The following is an 18979-nucleotide window of genomic DNA, read 5'->3' as shown; positions in this document are numbered from 1 at the left end:
ATGTTGGGTTAAGAAAATAACAGCCCAAACCCGACCCATATAGTTAAAGAATAATTATTTAGTTCAAATTACACGTTCATGTGATCGGACAGATATTTTGGTACTTCCCACTAAGCCAAACCTCTTGTTTGGTAGGAGCTGTTAGTGCAATTCACCTTGTGTCGGGACGTTGCAAGTTCAAATCCCAATGGTATGCTGTATAACTGGTGGGGGTCTGCCTAACCCCAGCTTGCCTATAAAAAAACAAGTACTTTACAAATGTGCAATTCTATGCCTCCTCAATTTCCACTATGGGCTCTACTTAGTCATATGCATACCTGAAAAGACAACTCTCTAATTGGGTACCACTACAGGATTTGTGAATAGCATTTTTGTATAACCTTTGCTACTAATGAACTGGCTGGGTCCTATGGGTTTGCCTAACCTGACTTGCTTAAAGAAAAAGATAAAAAAAAAAATAAGGCATATCAGAAACTGCATCTAACGAGCAAGGACGCAAATGAACAGTGTTTCATTGGACCTCCAATTTGAATTCAACATATTATTTTAAGATACGAACTTCAAAGTAAGATTCAGATTTGCACAATAAAACTACTTATTGGACTGGTATCTTTTGTTGGATCTATGTTTAAATCCAGGTCAAATCTGATCCATTTAAATTTGCTTCCAATACATCTAAAACCATTTTTTTCAACCATTTTTTTCGTTTATTACACGGAGAAACCGCATCTGGGATCAGAGACTTGGTCGGCTAGTCTTAACCTGTCATACTTACCATCATTGTCCCAATGATGTAAAACTCATGGGTGACCCAGAGGAGCCAGGATCAGTGTCATCACATGGCACACTTTGAGTGTGCCTCTGCACCTGACTGCCCTTTATTTTTGGCCGACAGTCTTTCATTATGGGGCTCAAAATCTGTTGGAGCCATGTCATGGCACCTGACCCTTGGCTCCCCGAGAGAGCCTCCCTCTTGGCTTTGCAGAAGTAGGTGCACACATGGAGACTTGAGCTTGGACAGGGGAAAGCTCTCTATCTATAAGCCCAAGGGCATGGGTGCAACTCCTTTGGGTCTACCAGACTACCATTAGTTTTTTTTTTTAAATGCAAGCTGGGGGTTAGGCAGACCTCCACCAGTTACTATTCAACGTACCACTGGGGTTTGAACCTACAACGTCTCGTCACAAGGAGACGTGCACTGACAGCTCCTACCAGCCACATGGAGTTCCTCAAAGTTAATAAGAGTTCTAGGTATGAGTTTATATGGTTCCAATGAACTAAAATTAAATTTTGAAACATTAGTGGCATTAAAAATAATATTTTATTTTAGCTTTCTTATTGATTATGCTGTCAAATTACCAATCATACCTTTACATAGAAGCATCCAGATCCCCATTGATCTACCAGAAACTGCCATGTGGCTTGTGTTGTCAACCCCTTTTAAGGAATTGAATATTAAGAGTGAAAATTAGGATCTGGATACAACACTACCACATTGAATATAGTATAGATATGGAGAGTTGGATACAAGATTATTGCTGATTTTCACTTTGGGATTATTATCCAACCTGTTTGCACCCATACTAGTCCTTTTTGTTTGGATTGTGCATTCTTCTAGCTAGCCAAGATCCTGACCCGACCTAAAGGATCTTAGTGCAGCAAGGATCAGTAATGCGCAATCAGATTATATATCCGGAATCTCTTAGCAGGGGAAAATCTCATGATAAATTTTAAAATCATTTAAAAAAATGTTTTCTATGATGATAAAAAATATCAGCATACATTAAATTTAAAAAAATACAAGGACATATAAGAGAGCAGACAAATATAAAATTTGAAAATTAATAAGTGCAAGTATTGAAAAAGTATCACATTATTTCCACCCACCATGGGCTCTTTCAAATGGTTAAGGTGACAGGTGATTGTCCATTCTCCTATACATCCCATGATTGATCCCTTTATGTGCAAGCAGTGTCTTTCGTGTTCAATAGGAAGCCCGTACACGCGACATGTATATATATATATACATTATATAAATCAGAGAAATATGAAAACTGGTATCCATAGAGTTTTTCAGTTTTATTTATTTATTTTTAAATTTCACCCTACAAATATGATCTAGATCCTTGGTTTCATAGAAACAGACTCTTAGATAATCAGATTAAGATAAGGTTATTTTAGGACTTGAAAATGAAGGGCTCAAAATTTTCATAAATATTCAAGCATACAAAATCACATTTTGTGATCCTAATCCAATAGTCAATTCCAAGCCAATGGACCATGCTCAGGGTTAGATTTGCAAAAAACCCAATGAGAATCTGGGTTCATCTGAGTTTCAATATTTTGCTTGTTTACATGTTCCGGATATATTTAGAGTCATTAGAATATGAGAACCAAAACATGAGAACGAGAACTAGAAATATGGGCAGCACTTTTTTTGCAAATCCAACCATGTGGATGTGCTTGGCATGGTGAACTTGCCAGGAATCAACCATTGGATCGTGTATTTTGGACGAAAACATGATTTTTGAATGCTTAATATTTATGAAGATTATGAGCCATTGATTTTAAAGTCTTAAAAAAACTAGTTTATGCATCAAAATCGGATGATTCAAGATCGGGTTCTTATAAAAACAAGCATGTAGATCATATTTGTACGGTTAGATTCAAGAGAAAAGAACAAATTAAACATCCATGAAAATTACGGTTAACACATTGGTTCTCATATTCTAGTGATTTTATATATATATATATATATAAAATCACTAGAATATGAGAACTAGAAATATGGGCACTTCCAACACTTTTTTTTTAAATCTAACCATGTGAATGTGCTTGGCATGGTGAATTTGCTAGGAATCAACCATTGGATTGTGTATTTTTAATGAAAAAATGTGATTTTTGAATGCTTGAATATTTATGAAGATCTTAAAAATCTTGTTTATGCATCAAAATTGGATTATTCAAAAGTGGGTTCTTATATAGCTAAGCATGTCGATCACATCCGTATGGTTAGATTCAAGAGAAAAAAATAAAATCCATGAAAATCATAGTTCATAGATTAGTTTTCATATTCTAGTGACTCATATATATATATATATATATATATATATATATATATATATATATATATATATATATATATATATATATATATATATATATATAGAGAGAGAGAGAGAGAGAGGGCTGCCTACCACCCAACTGGCTAGACAATAGTGGATGTGAACCCAATGGACGCTCAACACACATGCTTTCGTTAAAGGAGCCTCTAAAGGTTAAAAGACCTTTAGCGTGTGTGCAGGTTCAATTTGGTCATGCACATAAAGCGGTAGGCACCTGCCACTTTATGCATGTATATATATGGGCTAATATTTGGTGCCTTTGAAGGCACCAAATTATATAGAACTATTGCGTTGAAAATCTTACGGTCTAGTTTTTTGTAAATTAAATCTTATGGACATGATTTGCAATGTTTGTTTAGTAGAGAATGAGTTTTGAATCATATGACTGTGGCACATAAGCATGTTTTTTAGGGCTTCAAAAATGAACGGTATACAATGCACTAAAATTATATAACTCAACAAATCATATTTTGGGATAGAAATAACAAGATCCAAAGTTTGACGCTCATGAAGACATCTGGCAAACTGAGTTGATAAAGCTTTAACCTATGTTTTTTAGCTCAATAGTTTCATATAATTTGGTGCCTTCAAAGGCACCAAATATTATATATATATATATATATATATATATATATATATATATATATATATATATATATATATATATATATATATATATATATATAAGAACTAAAAATATGAGAACTAACGTATGAATCATGATTTTTTATAGATTTTTTGTTCTTTTCTCTTGAATCTAACCATAAGGATGTGCTCAACTTTACAAGAAGATGCTCTTAAATCATTCAATTTTAATGCATAAATGAGATTTTTTAAGGCTTTAAAATTAATGGCTTATAATCTTCATAAATATTCAAGCATTCAAAAATTGCATTTTTTTATCCAAAATACACGATCCAATGGTTGATTCCTAGCAAATTCACCCTGCTAAGCACATCCACATGGTTGGATTTGCAAAAAAAAATGTTGAAAATGCCCATATTTCTAGTTCTCATATTTGAGTTCTCATGTTCTAGTGACTATATATATATATATATAGAATATGGTAGCTTGCTATTCACTTTCTGGATAGATAATAGTGGACATGCGCCCACCATCCATTGCGTGAACACATCTCATGCGCATTAAAAGTCAAAAAACTTTTATCACCGCTTTAAAAGCATTGCTAAAAGTCATTTGGCGTTTATCAGTGCTTTTAAAGCTCCACGAAAGGGTCTTTTACGTGTTGAGCATCCATTGCAGTGCACATCCACTAACATCTATATATATATATATATATATATATATATATATAGAGAGAGAGAGAGAGAGACGAACTATAACCATCAACATTACGAAACAGGTTCAACCAACATTGAACCTGCCGAAAAGCCAAAAATGACCCAAGACATGCCAAGTAGCTCAAAAAAAAAAAACAAGATACAGATACACTTAGTCAACGAGCATCACCCTGGATCATGAGGGGGCCATGGAGGCAGATTGCACTGAAGATCAGGGATGCTGATGCGCATAATGACATACATGTCTGCCAGAATAATGTTCACCAGTTTATTGAACACTGCCGAAATATGCAAGAAAATAGCATTGTTGCGGGTCATCCATACGGCCCACCAGGACGAGAGAAGCCAAGTTCGCCAAATAATCTGTCATTTGTTGCGAACGATTCCTGGTGCACGCTGACCCCCGGCATATTCAAGGTCACCTTAAAGATGTTTTGAAAAGAGAGAGAGAGAGAGTTGTTGCCTATACCGATTCATGCCTATGGGGCTTTTTGAAAGGATCTTTTCCATGTTTTTCTTGAATTTGACCGTACAAATGTGTTCTACGTGTTTGATTTTATAGGAATAAACTCTTGCATCATTCGATTCCGATACGCAGGTAGCTTTTTATAAGGTTTGAAAATTGATGGTGTAAAAATTTTAGATGTATCATAAATATTCAAGGTCATAAAAAAACATATTTTTTTATTAAAAGAACATGATCCAAGTATCATTTCCTAGAAAACCAACCATGTCGAACGCATCTACATGGTTAGATTTGAAAAAATAATTCAAAAACCCCTCCTTTGCTCACAGTAGGATGTTATAGGCACCTATTCCCTTCTCTCTCTTGTAGCTGCTAACCACTTTTCTAGCTAACCAATGTGATAACTGGGTTTTGGAAGGGGTTTTCCATGTTTTTCTTAAATCTAAACGTACAAATACATTCTACAGGCTTGCTTTTATAGGAATTGACTCTTTGATCATCCAATTGTGATATGCAGGTAGGTTTTTATAAGGTTTAAAAAATTGGCAGCTTATGATTTTTTTAAATATTCAAGGCTTAAAAAATCATCTTTTCATAAAAAAAAAATATGATCCAAAGTATCATTTTCTAGAAAATTGATTGTGTCGAACATATATGTATGGTCATATTTCAGTAATACATGGGAAAAATCCTTCGAAAGCCCAGCTAGCAGCTAGTACATTCTCTCTCTCTCTCTCTCATATATATATATAGCTGCCTACCACTTTTCTAGCCTACTAGCAGCCTACAAGTCTTTTGAAGGTTTTGTTTTATTTTTTATAAATTTTGTCCATACAGATGTGATATATATGCTTGATTTTATAAGAATCTACTATTTTATGGGATTCCAACATGCATGTAGGTTTTTATAATGTTTAAAAATCAATGATATACAATTTTCATAAATATTCAATGCTTAAAAGATCATATTTTTGTATCAACAAAACATAATCCAAGTGTTGTTTCCTAGCAAATCGACTATGCCGAACACATCTACAGGGTCAGATTGCGAAAACAACCTTGAAACACTGATGGTAGGCTAAAAAAGTGATTGGTGGTAGCTGCCTATCACTTTTCTAGCATACCTCCAGCCTACCAGTATTTTGGAGTTTTTTTTCTATTTTTTATAAAATCCGACCATAAGATGTGATCTAATGTTTGATTTTATAAGAATCGACTGTTGCATCTTCCAACTCTGACATGCAGTTAGCTTTTTATAAGGTTTTAAAAAATCGATGGTCTACAATTTTTATAAATACTCAATGCTTAAAAGATCATATTTTTTTATCGAAAAAAATTATCCAAGTGTGGTTTCCTAGCAAATCCACCATAAAGAACACGTATGCAGGGTCATAAACACCCTGGACAAGGATCCGCTGAGGCCCTATGATTGTTAGACCTAACCTAGAACCATTTGATCCGGTTGCAGTCTGACCTAGTCGCAACACCAACTAGAGTGGGGCACGCGGTGACAATTCTTGAAGCTTCCTATGGAAAAGAAAATTGGAAGTATTTGATTTGGTTGTCTATTAAATGGGACAACTCAAGTTTATGGATTTGTCCAAGGCCATAAACAGCCAAAAAGGATTAAGATAGCCACGAGTGTTTGAGTCACCAATAAGGCCCTGTGTGCCTTGCATGCTTTCAACCGTACATGTGATGCAATATTAGAGTTCTTTGCTTCTAATCTATTTATTAATCTTTTTTGTGTTAGTCCTTTGTCAGGTATCCTCTGCTCTGCTTCAAGAAAACACTTTAGCAAAGGTCACATATATCAGCGAAGTGGTCCAGTCGATCAAAATTGGAAAATGATGTCTTTTACAGCTATGGGAGATGAATAATGAATAGTTGGATGTATTCCTTCACAAGTTCTGGCTCTTTTATATATATATATATATATATATATATATATATATATATATATATATATATATATATAGAGAGAGAGAGAGAGAGAGAGAGAGAGAGATGTCTACCACTTTTCTAGTTTACCAGGCTTTTGAAGGGTATTATTATGTTTTCCTGAAATCTGACATACATGTGTTTTACATGTATGATTTTACTAGACTCTTGGATTGTCCAATTCCTATCAACGTGTAAGATTTTCATAAATATTTAAGGCTTAAACAATGATGTTTTTTTATCAAAAAAACATAATCCAAGTACAGTTTCTAGAAGATCAACCATGTCAAACACATCTCCAGGGTTAGATTTGTGAAAAATACCTTGTGGTAGGCCAAAAAAACGGTAGACAGCTACCACATTATATATATAGTAGGTGGTAGCTTCCTACCATTTTTTGACTGAATACATGTTCATTTAAAAAAAAAAAACTAAAAACACCCATTTGCTTGCTGTAATTCAGAAAAATGGTAGGCAGCTACCACTTTCTCTCTCTAAATCTCTCTTTCTCTATATGTATATAGTATGTAGGATCTAGTTGGAAAATTAAAGGTGCAAGTTGTGTCCGCTCAAACTGACTTTTTTTTGCTAGGAAACACATTGACTTGTATTTTTTGATGTAAAAATTTGAAATTTGATTCTAGAAATTTTAGCACATCATGGGCCATTGATTTTTGAAGCCCTTAAAAAACTTGCTAAAATGTTGCAAATACGTTATCTGAAACCTATTCTGTATCTGTAAGGTTAGATTCACACAAAAAAATGCAAACAAGTTTTAAAAAGTGAGGTTTTCTACTATATTGTATCTGTATTGCAATATATACACAAACGTGTATTATGCAGGTACGCTACCATTTTTTGGCACAACTGGCATTGTGTTATGAGGAAACTGATGGAGCAACATAGGCCTCCTATCGATTTGTCAATGTGACATGATAATGGTACTAGTCCAAAGGATGTGGTTTTTTTGGTTAAAGTGGGTTTAAAATTTTTTAACCAAATAAAGGTTTTACCAACGGGAGGCTAGCTTTCCCTTTGACTATCCAAGAAAAAAAAGTGCCTATGAAGAGAGAGAGAGAAAGGAGAGAGAACCCAAAGAAATACAACAAAAAGTTGAACCATGAACTCAACAAGATCAAAAGTCAAAACAAATAAAAGAAAGCAGAAGCGAAAAAGATCGGACAGACAAAACGGGCTCACTCAGGAGCCACTGGCAAAAGAGGGAAGAGTGTCAGTAGGAGGGAGCAAAAGATCACTGTATAAGATGCATACGCAGGATCGCATAAACATCCACCAAGATTTTATGCACAAACATCCAGCAAGAGAGAGAGAGAGGAGAGAGAGATCTTATCACCATTTTGGGTCTTGGAAAGGTTGGATACTGATAGGACATATCACCTTTCTACCAACCCCAACGATTTTCAACATCACAGAAACATGCTAACCTGTATTTGAAATGTGATACGTACCACACCCAACCTTATGTCGATGTGATAAATATTTGCCACCGCATATGAATTGATATGTATACCACATGATGGCCTTACCCAGAGTCCATGAAAGGGAATGGATAACTATTTTATATATGAACATTTTTATCTCAAAACAAAGCTGAGTTTTTACTACACATTTAACTCACTAAAATAGTTTTACTAACAGTAATGTTCAGTTCTGTGGGACTTGCTCTGATCTTCTCTTAACGGGTGAGCCAAGAATATTAGTAGGCCATTTCTGCAAGGGGTAACGGTTCACAGAAGAGGGGGAAGTTTCTTATATATTGAAAAGGTAAAAATCATGGCGATGCGTGAGAGAAAATACAAAAGAAAGTTCTTGAGAAAAAGAAAAACACAGGAGAAAAGTTAAGAGAGAAAACCCCTGTGGGGAATCCCTTATTGATTCCCAGCCTAACGACAAACTGCACACCGATCTTTGGCCGGCTCAGTTGATCTCTTCCGCTACGCAAATTGTTGGTATGTGGCCATGATCCATATCCTTCATGTATCTCATAATCATGGGTGAGCTCGCTCACGGTTATGAGTTTTGCGAACCTTTTCAAAAAGATAATTCAAAAATCAAATTTATGTTTTATAAAACTGTTTTAATGAAGATCATGTGCCGCTTTTTTCTCTCAATGGCTTAACTACCAAGTCTGGGCAGTATAGAGAATCCAAGATTGTATATATATGCCAAGCACATATACAAAATGTGTAGATATACAAAAAAAATATTGAGTGTACTCTTGAAGCAAACCTACAAAAGTATATACCTTAATATCTCTCTTCTACACTTTATCGTCTACCACTGCTGAGGTGAATCCTTGTTACCGCTCGCTCTCTACTGCGCCATCAGTGATATCCGAGCAAGGTTGGTGCAAGAGACTTTTTCAATCGGTGGTACTCTTCTCGACGGCTGGTGATCAGGCTCCAAACGCTTGTCTCGATTGTATATCATAGTTACCAGTTTCAACAAGTCACCAACAACTAGATTAAGCATATACAAGTAAGCCAGGGCTTAATAATGAAGCCCCTTATCTGGCAGTCTGTGCACATTTTTTTTTTCTTTTTGTTCTTTGCCTCTACAAACTGAGGCTTAATAAAGTCTTTAACTTTATCAGTTAAAAAAAACAATAATAATTGTTAGCATAGTTAAATACCTTAACGGATTCTGCTGTGTAGCTATTCAGTTCCTTTTTTTTTTGGCCAAGAGATTCCCTGAGTCTTACTATTCCTAAAAAAAAAACAAGGGAGGAGACCGTCGAAACAGAGTCATTAGACTCTTTCGTCTCAGATCCCAAAAGAGGCACAACAACCAGGGTCTTCTTTGAAGACTGGGCTTTCGGCCAATTTCTGCCTCTTCTTCAGACGTTAAAACCACGTCAACCTTTAAAAAAAAAGGGAGGGGGTGGGTGGGGAAAGGAGGAACTTCAATTTTTTTTGCATTCAACCACGTCGGATGACTCCCTCCTGGCATCAAGTCCTTCGGACGTCATCTTCCCGACGTTGTAGATCGCATCTGGCAAAGAAAGCCGAGAATCTTCCATAGGAAGTCTCTAGAGAAGAGTAAAAAAAAGGAAAGGGGCTTGAGGCAGATTTGGCCATTTTTTTCTTCTTTTTTATTTTTTTTAGCAGAAATCAGAAAACATCATCTGCTCCTCGGTGGTCTTCTGTGACTGCTGGATGTGACTGATGGTTTTAGCTTTACGACAGAGATTCATCGCACCTGAAAATAGTGGTGTACTGGAACACCCTCTGCAGACGTTGCCACTCGCTAACTAGCCATTTTTTTCTTTCTTTTCGATGATATTTTGGTCGTTCGAACACCGATCGGTGTTTTCGGTATTGCCGCTCGACCACCGAACACTCTGTCAGTTGATCTTCTTAAGCCACGGTTCCTTTTTTGCAAAAACCTATAAAAAAATACAGAGAAAATGCAGAGGAAACGCAGAGAAGCTTCATGAAGAAGCCTTGAGAAACACAGAGAAGCTTTGTGAAGAAGCCTCTGGAGAGAGAGAGAGAGAGAGAGAGAGAGAGAGAGAGAGAGAGAGAGAGAGAGATGCGGAAAATACGCATAAGAAAATGAAAATAGTCAAGTTTTATACCCGCTTTTAGAAATTTTCAATTTGCCCCAGAAATTGTTCATTTTTTTAAAAGGGGGTTCAATTGTGTTTTTATTTAAGTCGTCACCTTTTATGTTTTCAGTTTTTGCAAAAAGAGGTTTACGTCAGAATTTTTTTATAAAAACTGAAACTTATAGAGAAATTCCATTTCAATACCTCTGAATTTCAAAATTTAGCAGAAAACATTTTATTTTATCTTTTTAGCCGTGGACCATTCTTCCAAATTAAAGCTTATTAATAATTTATTTATTTTTACTCTTCAAGAATTAATTTGCTTCATTAAGTATCAACCATTTTGGTTTCTTCAAGTAAAACTAATATATTTTTTTTTGTTCTATTAAACTTGCTATAATAATAAAAAATCAATATTTAGAAAATGGCGAGTAGGGTATGTGTGCCAGAGCTTGCTAAGACTGATAAGCTAAATGGGACCAACTTTACCATTTGGAAGCGTAGGATTCCCTTGGCCTTGACTCTAGAAGGCCTGAAGTATGTTCTCCAGAAAACTATGATTCAACATGGAGAGACTATCACTACAGAGGAGAAAGACAAATATGATAAATTTAAAAAGGATGACATTATGGCTAGGACCATCATGTTAACTTATATGGATGATGACTTGATTAGAGTCTTTGAGAATTACAAGACTGCAAAGGAAATGATGGATGCCATAGCTGCAAAGTATGATACATCATCTGAAGTTCATATCCAATTGTTCCTTGAACAGTACAACTCATATAGAATGAAAGATTTCGATAATATAGTTGATCATGTCAACCGGATGTTGGTAATGGCTAAAGACCTAGCCATAGCAGGTAATGTTATACCAGATAGGATGCAAGTATCCACTATTTTGAATAGTTTTCCAGCTTTCTGAAAGATGGTAACCATTGCTCTTAGGCTAAACTCCAAAAGCCTTAACCTGACCGAACTACCCCTTTAGTTGGCCATTGAACAAGAACATATGGCTAAAGATAAGAAATCTGAGCTAATGGTAGCCCAAGACAAGCCCTCCAATAATCGAGTACCCTTTAAAGCCAACAAGTTTAAAAGAAATGGTAATAAAAATAGCAAGTTCAACAGAGGTCAAAATGCAGGTTTTTGAAGGCCTCAAGGGAACAACGGATCTCAAGTGAAGTGTTACAAATGCGAAAAGCAGGGACATATCCATAAAAACTATAGGACAAACTTCACCAACAATGGGAACCATGGAAACTATAGGTACAATAAGAGAAACAACAACAACAACAGGAGGAGAAGAAATGACAACAAAGAAGTCATCTGTGTAGTGTTTGAATGCTTATTTGCAAATGAAGAGTTGTCTGGATGGTGGGCAGATTCTGGAGCTACTCGACATATATCCAAGACCATAGAAGGAGCAGTCACTACAAGAAAACCGTGTATTAGCGACGGGCAATATCCATTGCTAATCCATCGCTAAACTGTTTACCAACGGATTAGTGATGGATAGCGTCCATCATAAATTTCTGGTTGCTAATTAGCGACAAAACTTATCTGTCGCTACTTTCATCGCTAATTTGCAACAGATTAGCAATGAACATGATCCGTCGCTAGTCCGTTGTTAAATAAGCACATATTTAGTTTTGCGACGGACATTATTCATTGCTAAATTTTAAAAAAAAAAAAAAAAAATTGCTCTCTGTCAGGCGGTATTTTGGCAGCAATAGGCCGAACTTGTATCGCTCCCCACAGGCGTTGCACAGAGTCTTAGACCCGAGCAGCCCGACCCGCCACTGCGGGGTCTTCTGCACAAAACCGACGTGCTCTTCAGCATGCTCTCCAGCACGCTCTCTGGTACCCTCCGACATGCTCTCCAGCACGCTCTCTGGTGCCCTCCTGACCTGGTTCCCCGCTTGTCCGACCCACCACTGCAGGGTCTATCGCACAACGTAGGAGAGTGCACCTCCGAACCAATGCACTCTTTTGCGTTCCTCCGCCACCGTGTTAAAGGAAAGCTCAGCAGCCCCAAATTGAAGGCATACCTTTGCCTTTGAGATGATCTTCACAACGACGAGTTGGCCTTTGATTTCGCCCTTCTGATCCCTAGCAAAGCAGGTGTGACCAAAATGTCCCCTCCCAACCTCCTTTTCAAGCTCGTACTTCATCATGAAACTTTTATCTAGTGGTCGATCTGCCTCGTCGCCGTCCTCCGGTATCAGCCCTTTCGCTTCTGATTCGCTTTCCCCTGCCACTTGGCTAGGGATGCCTTGATATGCTTCGCCGACGATGGTCGAGGAAATGGCCGTTAGAAGAACCTCTGCAACATCAATGACCTCGTCGGCGATGGCGTCAGCCCGACCACAGCGAACTCCTTTGCACCCTCCACGAAGAAGTCATTCAAACTTTGTTGCCCTCCACGAAGAAGTCAATTTAAATCGAATGACAAAGAGGTCGGTTTAAATTTCGCACGGGGAGAGAGAGAAAATTTTGTGCCCTAGATGGGTCGGTTTAAATAAAAAATTAGCAATGGATTAGCGACAAAACAATTCCCTCGCTAATTTTGTCGCTAATTTGCAATAGAATTTATCCATCGTAAATTTTCAGCGTTAATTAATATTTTTCTTGTATTGAGAATTAGCAACGAAAAACTATCATCGCTAATTAGCAACGAATTTGCGATGGAAACCTCTCTGTCGCTAAGTTGCGACGGAGTTTAAGACATAATTTTTCCATCATGAAGCTATCGCTATGTTGCGACAGATTTGTGATGAAAGTTTTTTTATCGTTAATCCGTCGCTAATTAGTGACAGATTCATTACATAATTTTTTCCGTCGCTAATTCCACAAATCATTCAAATGTTGGTGACAGATAGTTTTCTCTACCTAATCTGTCACAACTTTACGACGAAAAAAATTTGTCACAATTTTCTGTCGCTAATTAACAATTTTTTTGTAGTGAGTGGATATGAAAGAGCTTGGTCCTGGTGAACATGAAGTGTATATGGGAAATCATTTCTACTGTGATGTAATGGGTATTGGGTCTTATAGACTCAATGTGGAAGGCACTAGTGTTTTATTAAATGAGGTTTTGTATGTACCCTCCATGAGGAGGAACCTAGTGTCTGTATCAGCTTTGACTGATAAAGGTTTTGAAGTCAGGTTTGTCCTTGGTAAGGTCACAATAGAAAAGTATGGCAGGGTCCTTTTCAAAGAAAAAATTGTAAAAGAATATAGTATGTTCAAGTTATGTGACAATAAAAGATCTGTTTCTGCTTATATTGTCTGTGTATTTAATGTTGAGGCCTGGCATAAAAGGCTAGGACATATAAGTATAAAGAAAATGAAGAAATTAGCACAACAAGGAATAATACCTGCCTTTAATGAAACTCACTTAAAAAAATGTGAGTCCGGTATTTATGGTAAGATGGTAAGAAAACATTTTCCATCCAATGTGATACGTGCTACTGATTTATTAGAAATTATCCATACAGATATTTGTGGACCGTTCAGAGTCCAAACCCATAGTGGCATGTTATATTTTATAACGTTTATTGATGAGTTTTCAAGATATGAATATTTGTATCTAATCAGACAAAAGTCTCAGGCTTTTGAAAAATTCAAGGAATATAAAAGTGAAGTCGAAAGACAACTCGAAAGATATATTAAAGTAATAAGGTCTGATAGAGGAGGTAAATACACCTCAAATGAATTTTATGAATATTGTAAGGATTTTGGGATAAATAGACAAAGAATAATGCCTAGAATACCACAACAAAATGGTGTTGCTGAGAGGTGTAATTAAACCCTCTTGAACATGGTGAGATCCATGTTAGCAGGAGCACAATTACCCAAGGTATTTTGGGGTGAAGCTGTAAACACGACTATGTATACATTGAACAGAGTGCCCTGCAAAGCAGCCCCAACTACCCCTTATGAAGGATGGACTGGTTTGAAACTAGATTTGTGCCATCTCAGGAGATGGGGATCTATAGCACATGTAAAGATCTTAGATCCAAAGATGGATAAATTGGATTATAGATCTGTAAGATGCATATTTATTGGATACCCAAAAGGATCCAAAGGCTACAGATTATACCATCAGCATATGAGATTGATTGAGAGTAGAGATGTAGAGTTCCTAGAAGAATTCAATAATAAATCCACTGATCCAATGGAAGATCAATTTGATTTACTGAATAATCTAAATGAACAGTTAGGCAATGAACCAACTGTAAAACAGTTAGGTAATGAACCAACTGTAGAACAGTTAGGCAATGGACCAACTGATTTCAGTGCCTCTACTTCTTAAAATCGGGGTGGTCATAAAAGGTCTAGGGCTCCCCCATCATATTTGGATGATCACTATGTTTATTTGACTGAGGACCTTTGTTATTCTGTAAACCTGGATGAAATGACTGATAATTTGACATATAATGATGCAATAAATTCACATGAATCGTCAGATTGAAAGGAAACCATGGATGAAAAAATTGAATTCATTGAAAAGAATCAAGTTTGGGAATTAACAGACCTTCCTGAAGAAAGAAAACCAGTTGGCTGTAAATGGGTTCTAAAGAAAAAGTATAAAGCTGATAGATCAATTGATAAATTCAAAGCAAGACTTGTAGCAAAAGGTTTCTCACAAAAAGAAGGTATTGACTATACAAAAACCTATTCACCAGCAACTGAGTTTGCCTCCATTAGGATAATTTTTTCCATAGCGGTTTTCTATGTATGGCAGATGGATGTAAAAACTGTGTTCCTCAATGGTGACTTAAAGGAAATAATATATATAAAACAACCTGAGGGATATATTATTGATAAAGACAAAGTGTACAAGTTGAAAAAAAACTTTTACGGGCTAAAACAATCACCAAGACAGTGGTATTTGGGTTTTCACAAAGCTATCACAAAGTTTGGATATGTAGCCAATCAATTAGACCACTGTGTATATGTTTGAAAAAGTGGGAGTCATTTTTGCATTCTGTCTCTATATGTTGATGACATATTATTGATAGGAAATGACGATGACATGATAACTAAGACTAAGCATTGGTTGAACACTAATTTTGAAATGAAAGATATGGGTGAAGCATCCTATATTTTAGGAATTAAAATCACCCGTGACAGAAAGTCTAAGATCCTTAGTCTTAGTCAAGAAAAATATATTGATTATATTTTGAAGAAATTTTGGATGCATGACTCCAAACCGATTGGAACTCCTGTAGCTAAAGGAGTTAATCTCAATAAGAGTGATTGTCCAGGTGAGGGACAACATAAGCTAAATGTACCTTATGCTCAAGCTGTTGGCAGCTTGATGTACGTGATGCTGTGTACAAGACCTGATATAAGTTTTGCAGTAGGTCTTGTCAGTCGATATCAGGAAAATCTTGGGTGGCCTCACTGGCAAGCTACTAAAAGAATATTCTGATATTTAAAAGGATCGAAAGGACTTCAATTATGTTTTCAGATTGATGAGTTGGAATTGGTCGGATATTCTTATGCTGACTTTGCTGGATGCAAAGATGATAGCAAGTCTACCTCTAGCTATATTTTTTTGTTTGAAGGTGGAGCTATTGCTTGGTCATGTAAGAAACAAGGATGTGTTGCTCAACACACCCAAGAGGTTGAGTATATCGCTTCTAATGTAGCCACCACCTTTGTTGTCTGGATTAACAAGTTTCTAAAAGAACTAAAGTTAGAAATCGTGAAAAAACATGTTCAATTATATTGTGATAATCAAGCAACAATCTCATTAATGAAATGTGGAGTTAATAGCTCGAAAAGTAAACACATAATGGTGAAATATCATTATGTACATGAAATGATTGAGAAAGGTGAGATAAATGTTGACTATTTGCCTACGTTAGATATGGTGGTTGACCCTTTGACTAAAGGGATCTCAGAAAACTTGTTTACCAAGCATGTAGCCCATATGGGGCTAAGATATTTGTAAATAAATTACGATGAAAACCATGATAAGGAAAATCCGTAATCTTTGTTGGGAAGCCCATGAAAGTGGGAGCAAACCAGCAGTCTCATGGCCAAGTCGGAGATGTTGGTATGTGGCCATGATCCATATCTCATAATCGTGGGTGGCCCGCTCACGATTATGAGTTTTGCGAACCTTTTCAAAAAGACAAATTCAAAAATTAAATTTCTATTTTATAAAACTGTTTTAATGAAGATCACGTGCCTCTTTTTTCTCTCAATGACTTAACTGCCAAGCCTGGGAAGTAGGGAATCCAAGAGTGTATATATATGCCCAGCACGTATACAAAATGTGTAGATATACAAAAAAATCATTGAGTGCACTCTTGAAGCAAACCTACAAAAGTATATACCTTAATATCTCTCTTCTACTCTTTATCGTCTGCTGAGGTGAATCCTTGTTACTGCTCGCTCTCAAATGCGCCATCACAAATTCCTTCAAAATCTAGAAATTATAGATCCTACAACATCTAATTGGACTTTACTTTCATGTGTCTGCATGTGTTAATAAACCTTATCTCCTTGGTCAAGGATATCAACCATAATACACATTCAATTATTAACCAGGCCAAGGCCATTCTCACCATAATTTGTTTTTCATTCATTATGCGGGAAAGAGCGCGCTGGGTTAAAAGAGATGCTGCACTGAAAAGTCCAGCCAACATAGTTTTTCCAGTTATACAACCATACCATTGCGATTTGAACTTGCATAATTCCAACGCAAGGTGACGTGCACTAACTGCTCCTGCCAGACAAGTGAAGCCCCCTGTTCGGAGTCCGGATAGGGTGCAATCACATGACACAAAAATTGTGTATTAAGTACCTGATCCCCCTCCATCAGGCCTTGGCCCCACACCCGACAGACCCTGTCCCCAAGATGGAAGGTGATCAGGTGCTTAATGCACAAATATTTGTGCAATCATATTGCACCTGATCTTTTCACCCATGGTGCCCTTTTTACGCACCAAGGAGCCGGTTGCTTTAGTTTTGTGCCAGCAAAGGACACGCAACCCTAATATCTAAACCGTGGCATCCTTCAACTTGAATGTCTTAAGCCGACCCATCTATCCAAGTGTACAGAGCCCTTGTGGGCCATTGCCAACATAGCATGAAGCCAAGCAAACGTTATTGTGCTCCATGATGAATAACATGCATACCGGCTAGCTGGCTTGTGCAATGAGTTTTTACCATAACATGATACACAAGTAACCCAAGATGAATACAACCAAATTAAAAAACAAACCTACGTTAATGAATGGCAACCCTAGAGTTGGGTTGTTTTTGAGATGGGAGGGGACCTTGGTCACATGGGCGCCGCGGGGATTCCGGTGGGAGAGGGATGTCATTCCCACGTCTACATGAGATGCATTGCTTCTAACGAAGGCAGCTAGGCCCACACACATTGGATGGCTTGTCCATTTCTTTGAGAAGGTTGACAATTGAGTCTTAATAATTGCAACTTATATTGATATTATATGGTCTATAATACTCTTGTTTATAGCTGCAGTCTATCATGTTATGAATGTAGATCTAGATGAGAGGGGCTCAGCTGTGGTGGTACCCAATTCATAATAGCTTATGATGGCAGGAAAACTAGCTTTTGGAATTTGTATTACGTTTGAGGTGTTCTATTATTTATTTCTATAAGATATGGTCGACACCAACATGATTTTTTTTTAAACCATGATTATCTTCATAAACTGTAAGTTGTTGACTATTCAACACTTTGAAAATCAAACAATATATTGGCGATGCTGCCCACCACAAAGGCTCCCCACACCTGGCTAGGTGGGTCAACTTAAAGCATTCAAAAGTTGAAGGAATTTGCGAGTTCAACACTTGGATAGTCCCTTTCAGCAAGGTCGAAGCTAATGGGAAACTATTTTTGGTGGCAGGACACAGAGCACTCAGAGTTTTACACTGTACACCAACATAGACTCGTGATTGTTAGATTTTGCAAGTTCAGCACTCATTTGGAACAAATGTCAGAATGACTAATTTTTTCTTTGTTGTTTATCTTCATTCCTATAATTGTTTTAGTCCATGGACTGCTTATCAAAACTATTTGTTTGTTACAAGAAGCAGAAAGATGACATGATCTGATTGTTACATAATATCCCTTTGTCGGGCAAACTTCTTCAGACTTGCCTACAAAAAGTTTACCAAATTATATTAGTTCAATTACCAAACCCAGTTCAGAAAAAAGAAAAGAAAAGAAGAATTGTCATTCAAGCACTCAATAGCACAGCTTTCCGGAGAACTTCATCAACAGTAGAAGCTCTTTCATGTAACCGCCTATTGACAATTGGCCTTAAAGAATTCCTCATAAGCTACAAGAGGAGACATTTATCAATTCACCAAGTCCACAAATCCATCGATGATCCATACCAACAAATAGGGGTGCACACGAGCAAGGTTCGAGTTGAGCTTTGGCTCCAGGAGCCCAGCTTGACTTGTTTTTTGAATGCTCAGACTCAGCTTGACCCCAGGCCAGCCATTTCCTGGCCGGTGGCTGGCCGGCCATTCCCTGTTATTTTTTTTCATATTTAGTGGCTGGCCGGAAAATGGCATGCCTTTT

At 36.9% G+C, this 18979-nt stretch overlaps 1 protein-coding gene across 1 annotated transcript; it reads left to right on the top strand.

The window, feature by feature from the left end:
• Positions 1–10825: 10825 nt before the first annotated feature.
• LOC149835233 (uncharacterized) lies at positions 10826–11326 on the top strand. Its single transcript, XM_090009544.1, has one exon. The coding sequence runs from the start codon at positions 10826–10828 to the stop codon at positions 11324–11326; it is 501 nt and encodes a 166-aa protein (XP_089865670.1).
• Positions 11327–18979: the final 7653 nt, after the last annotated feature.

The sequence above is a fragment of the Nuphar pumila genome, chromosome 6, assembly GCF_984573655.1.
Source record: "Nuphar pumila chromosome 6, dmNupPumi1.hap1.1, whole genome shotgun sequence".
In the NCBI taxonomy this organism is placed as follows: Eukaryota; Viridiplantae; Streptophyta; class Magnoliopsida; order Nymphaeales; family Nymphaeaceae; genus Nuphar; species Nuphar pumila.
Note: the sequence above shows the minus strand (reverse complement) of the source record. Positions and strands in the feature narration are given on the sequence as shown.

Coding starts and splice junctions, on each gene's coding strand:
- LOC149835233 (XM_090009544.1), top strand. CDS start 10,826: ATGGCGAGTAGGGTATGTGTGCCAGAGCTTGCTAAGACTGATAAGCTA.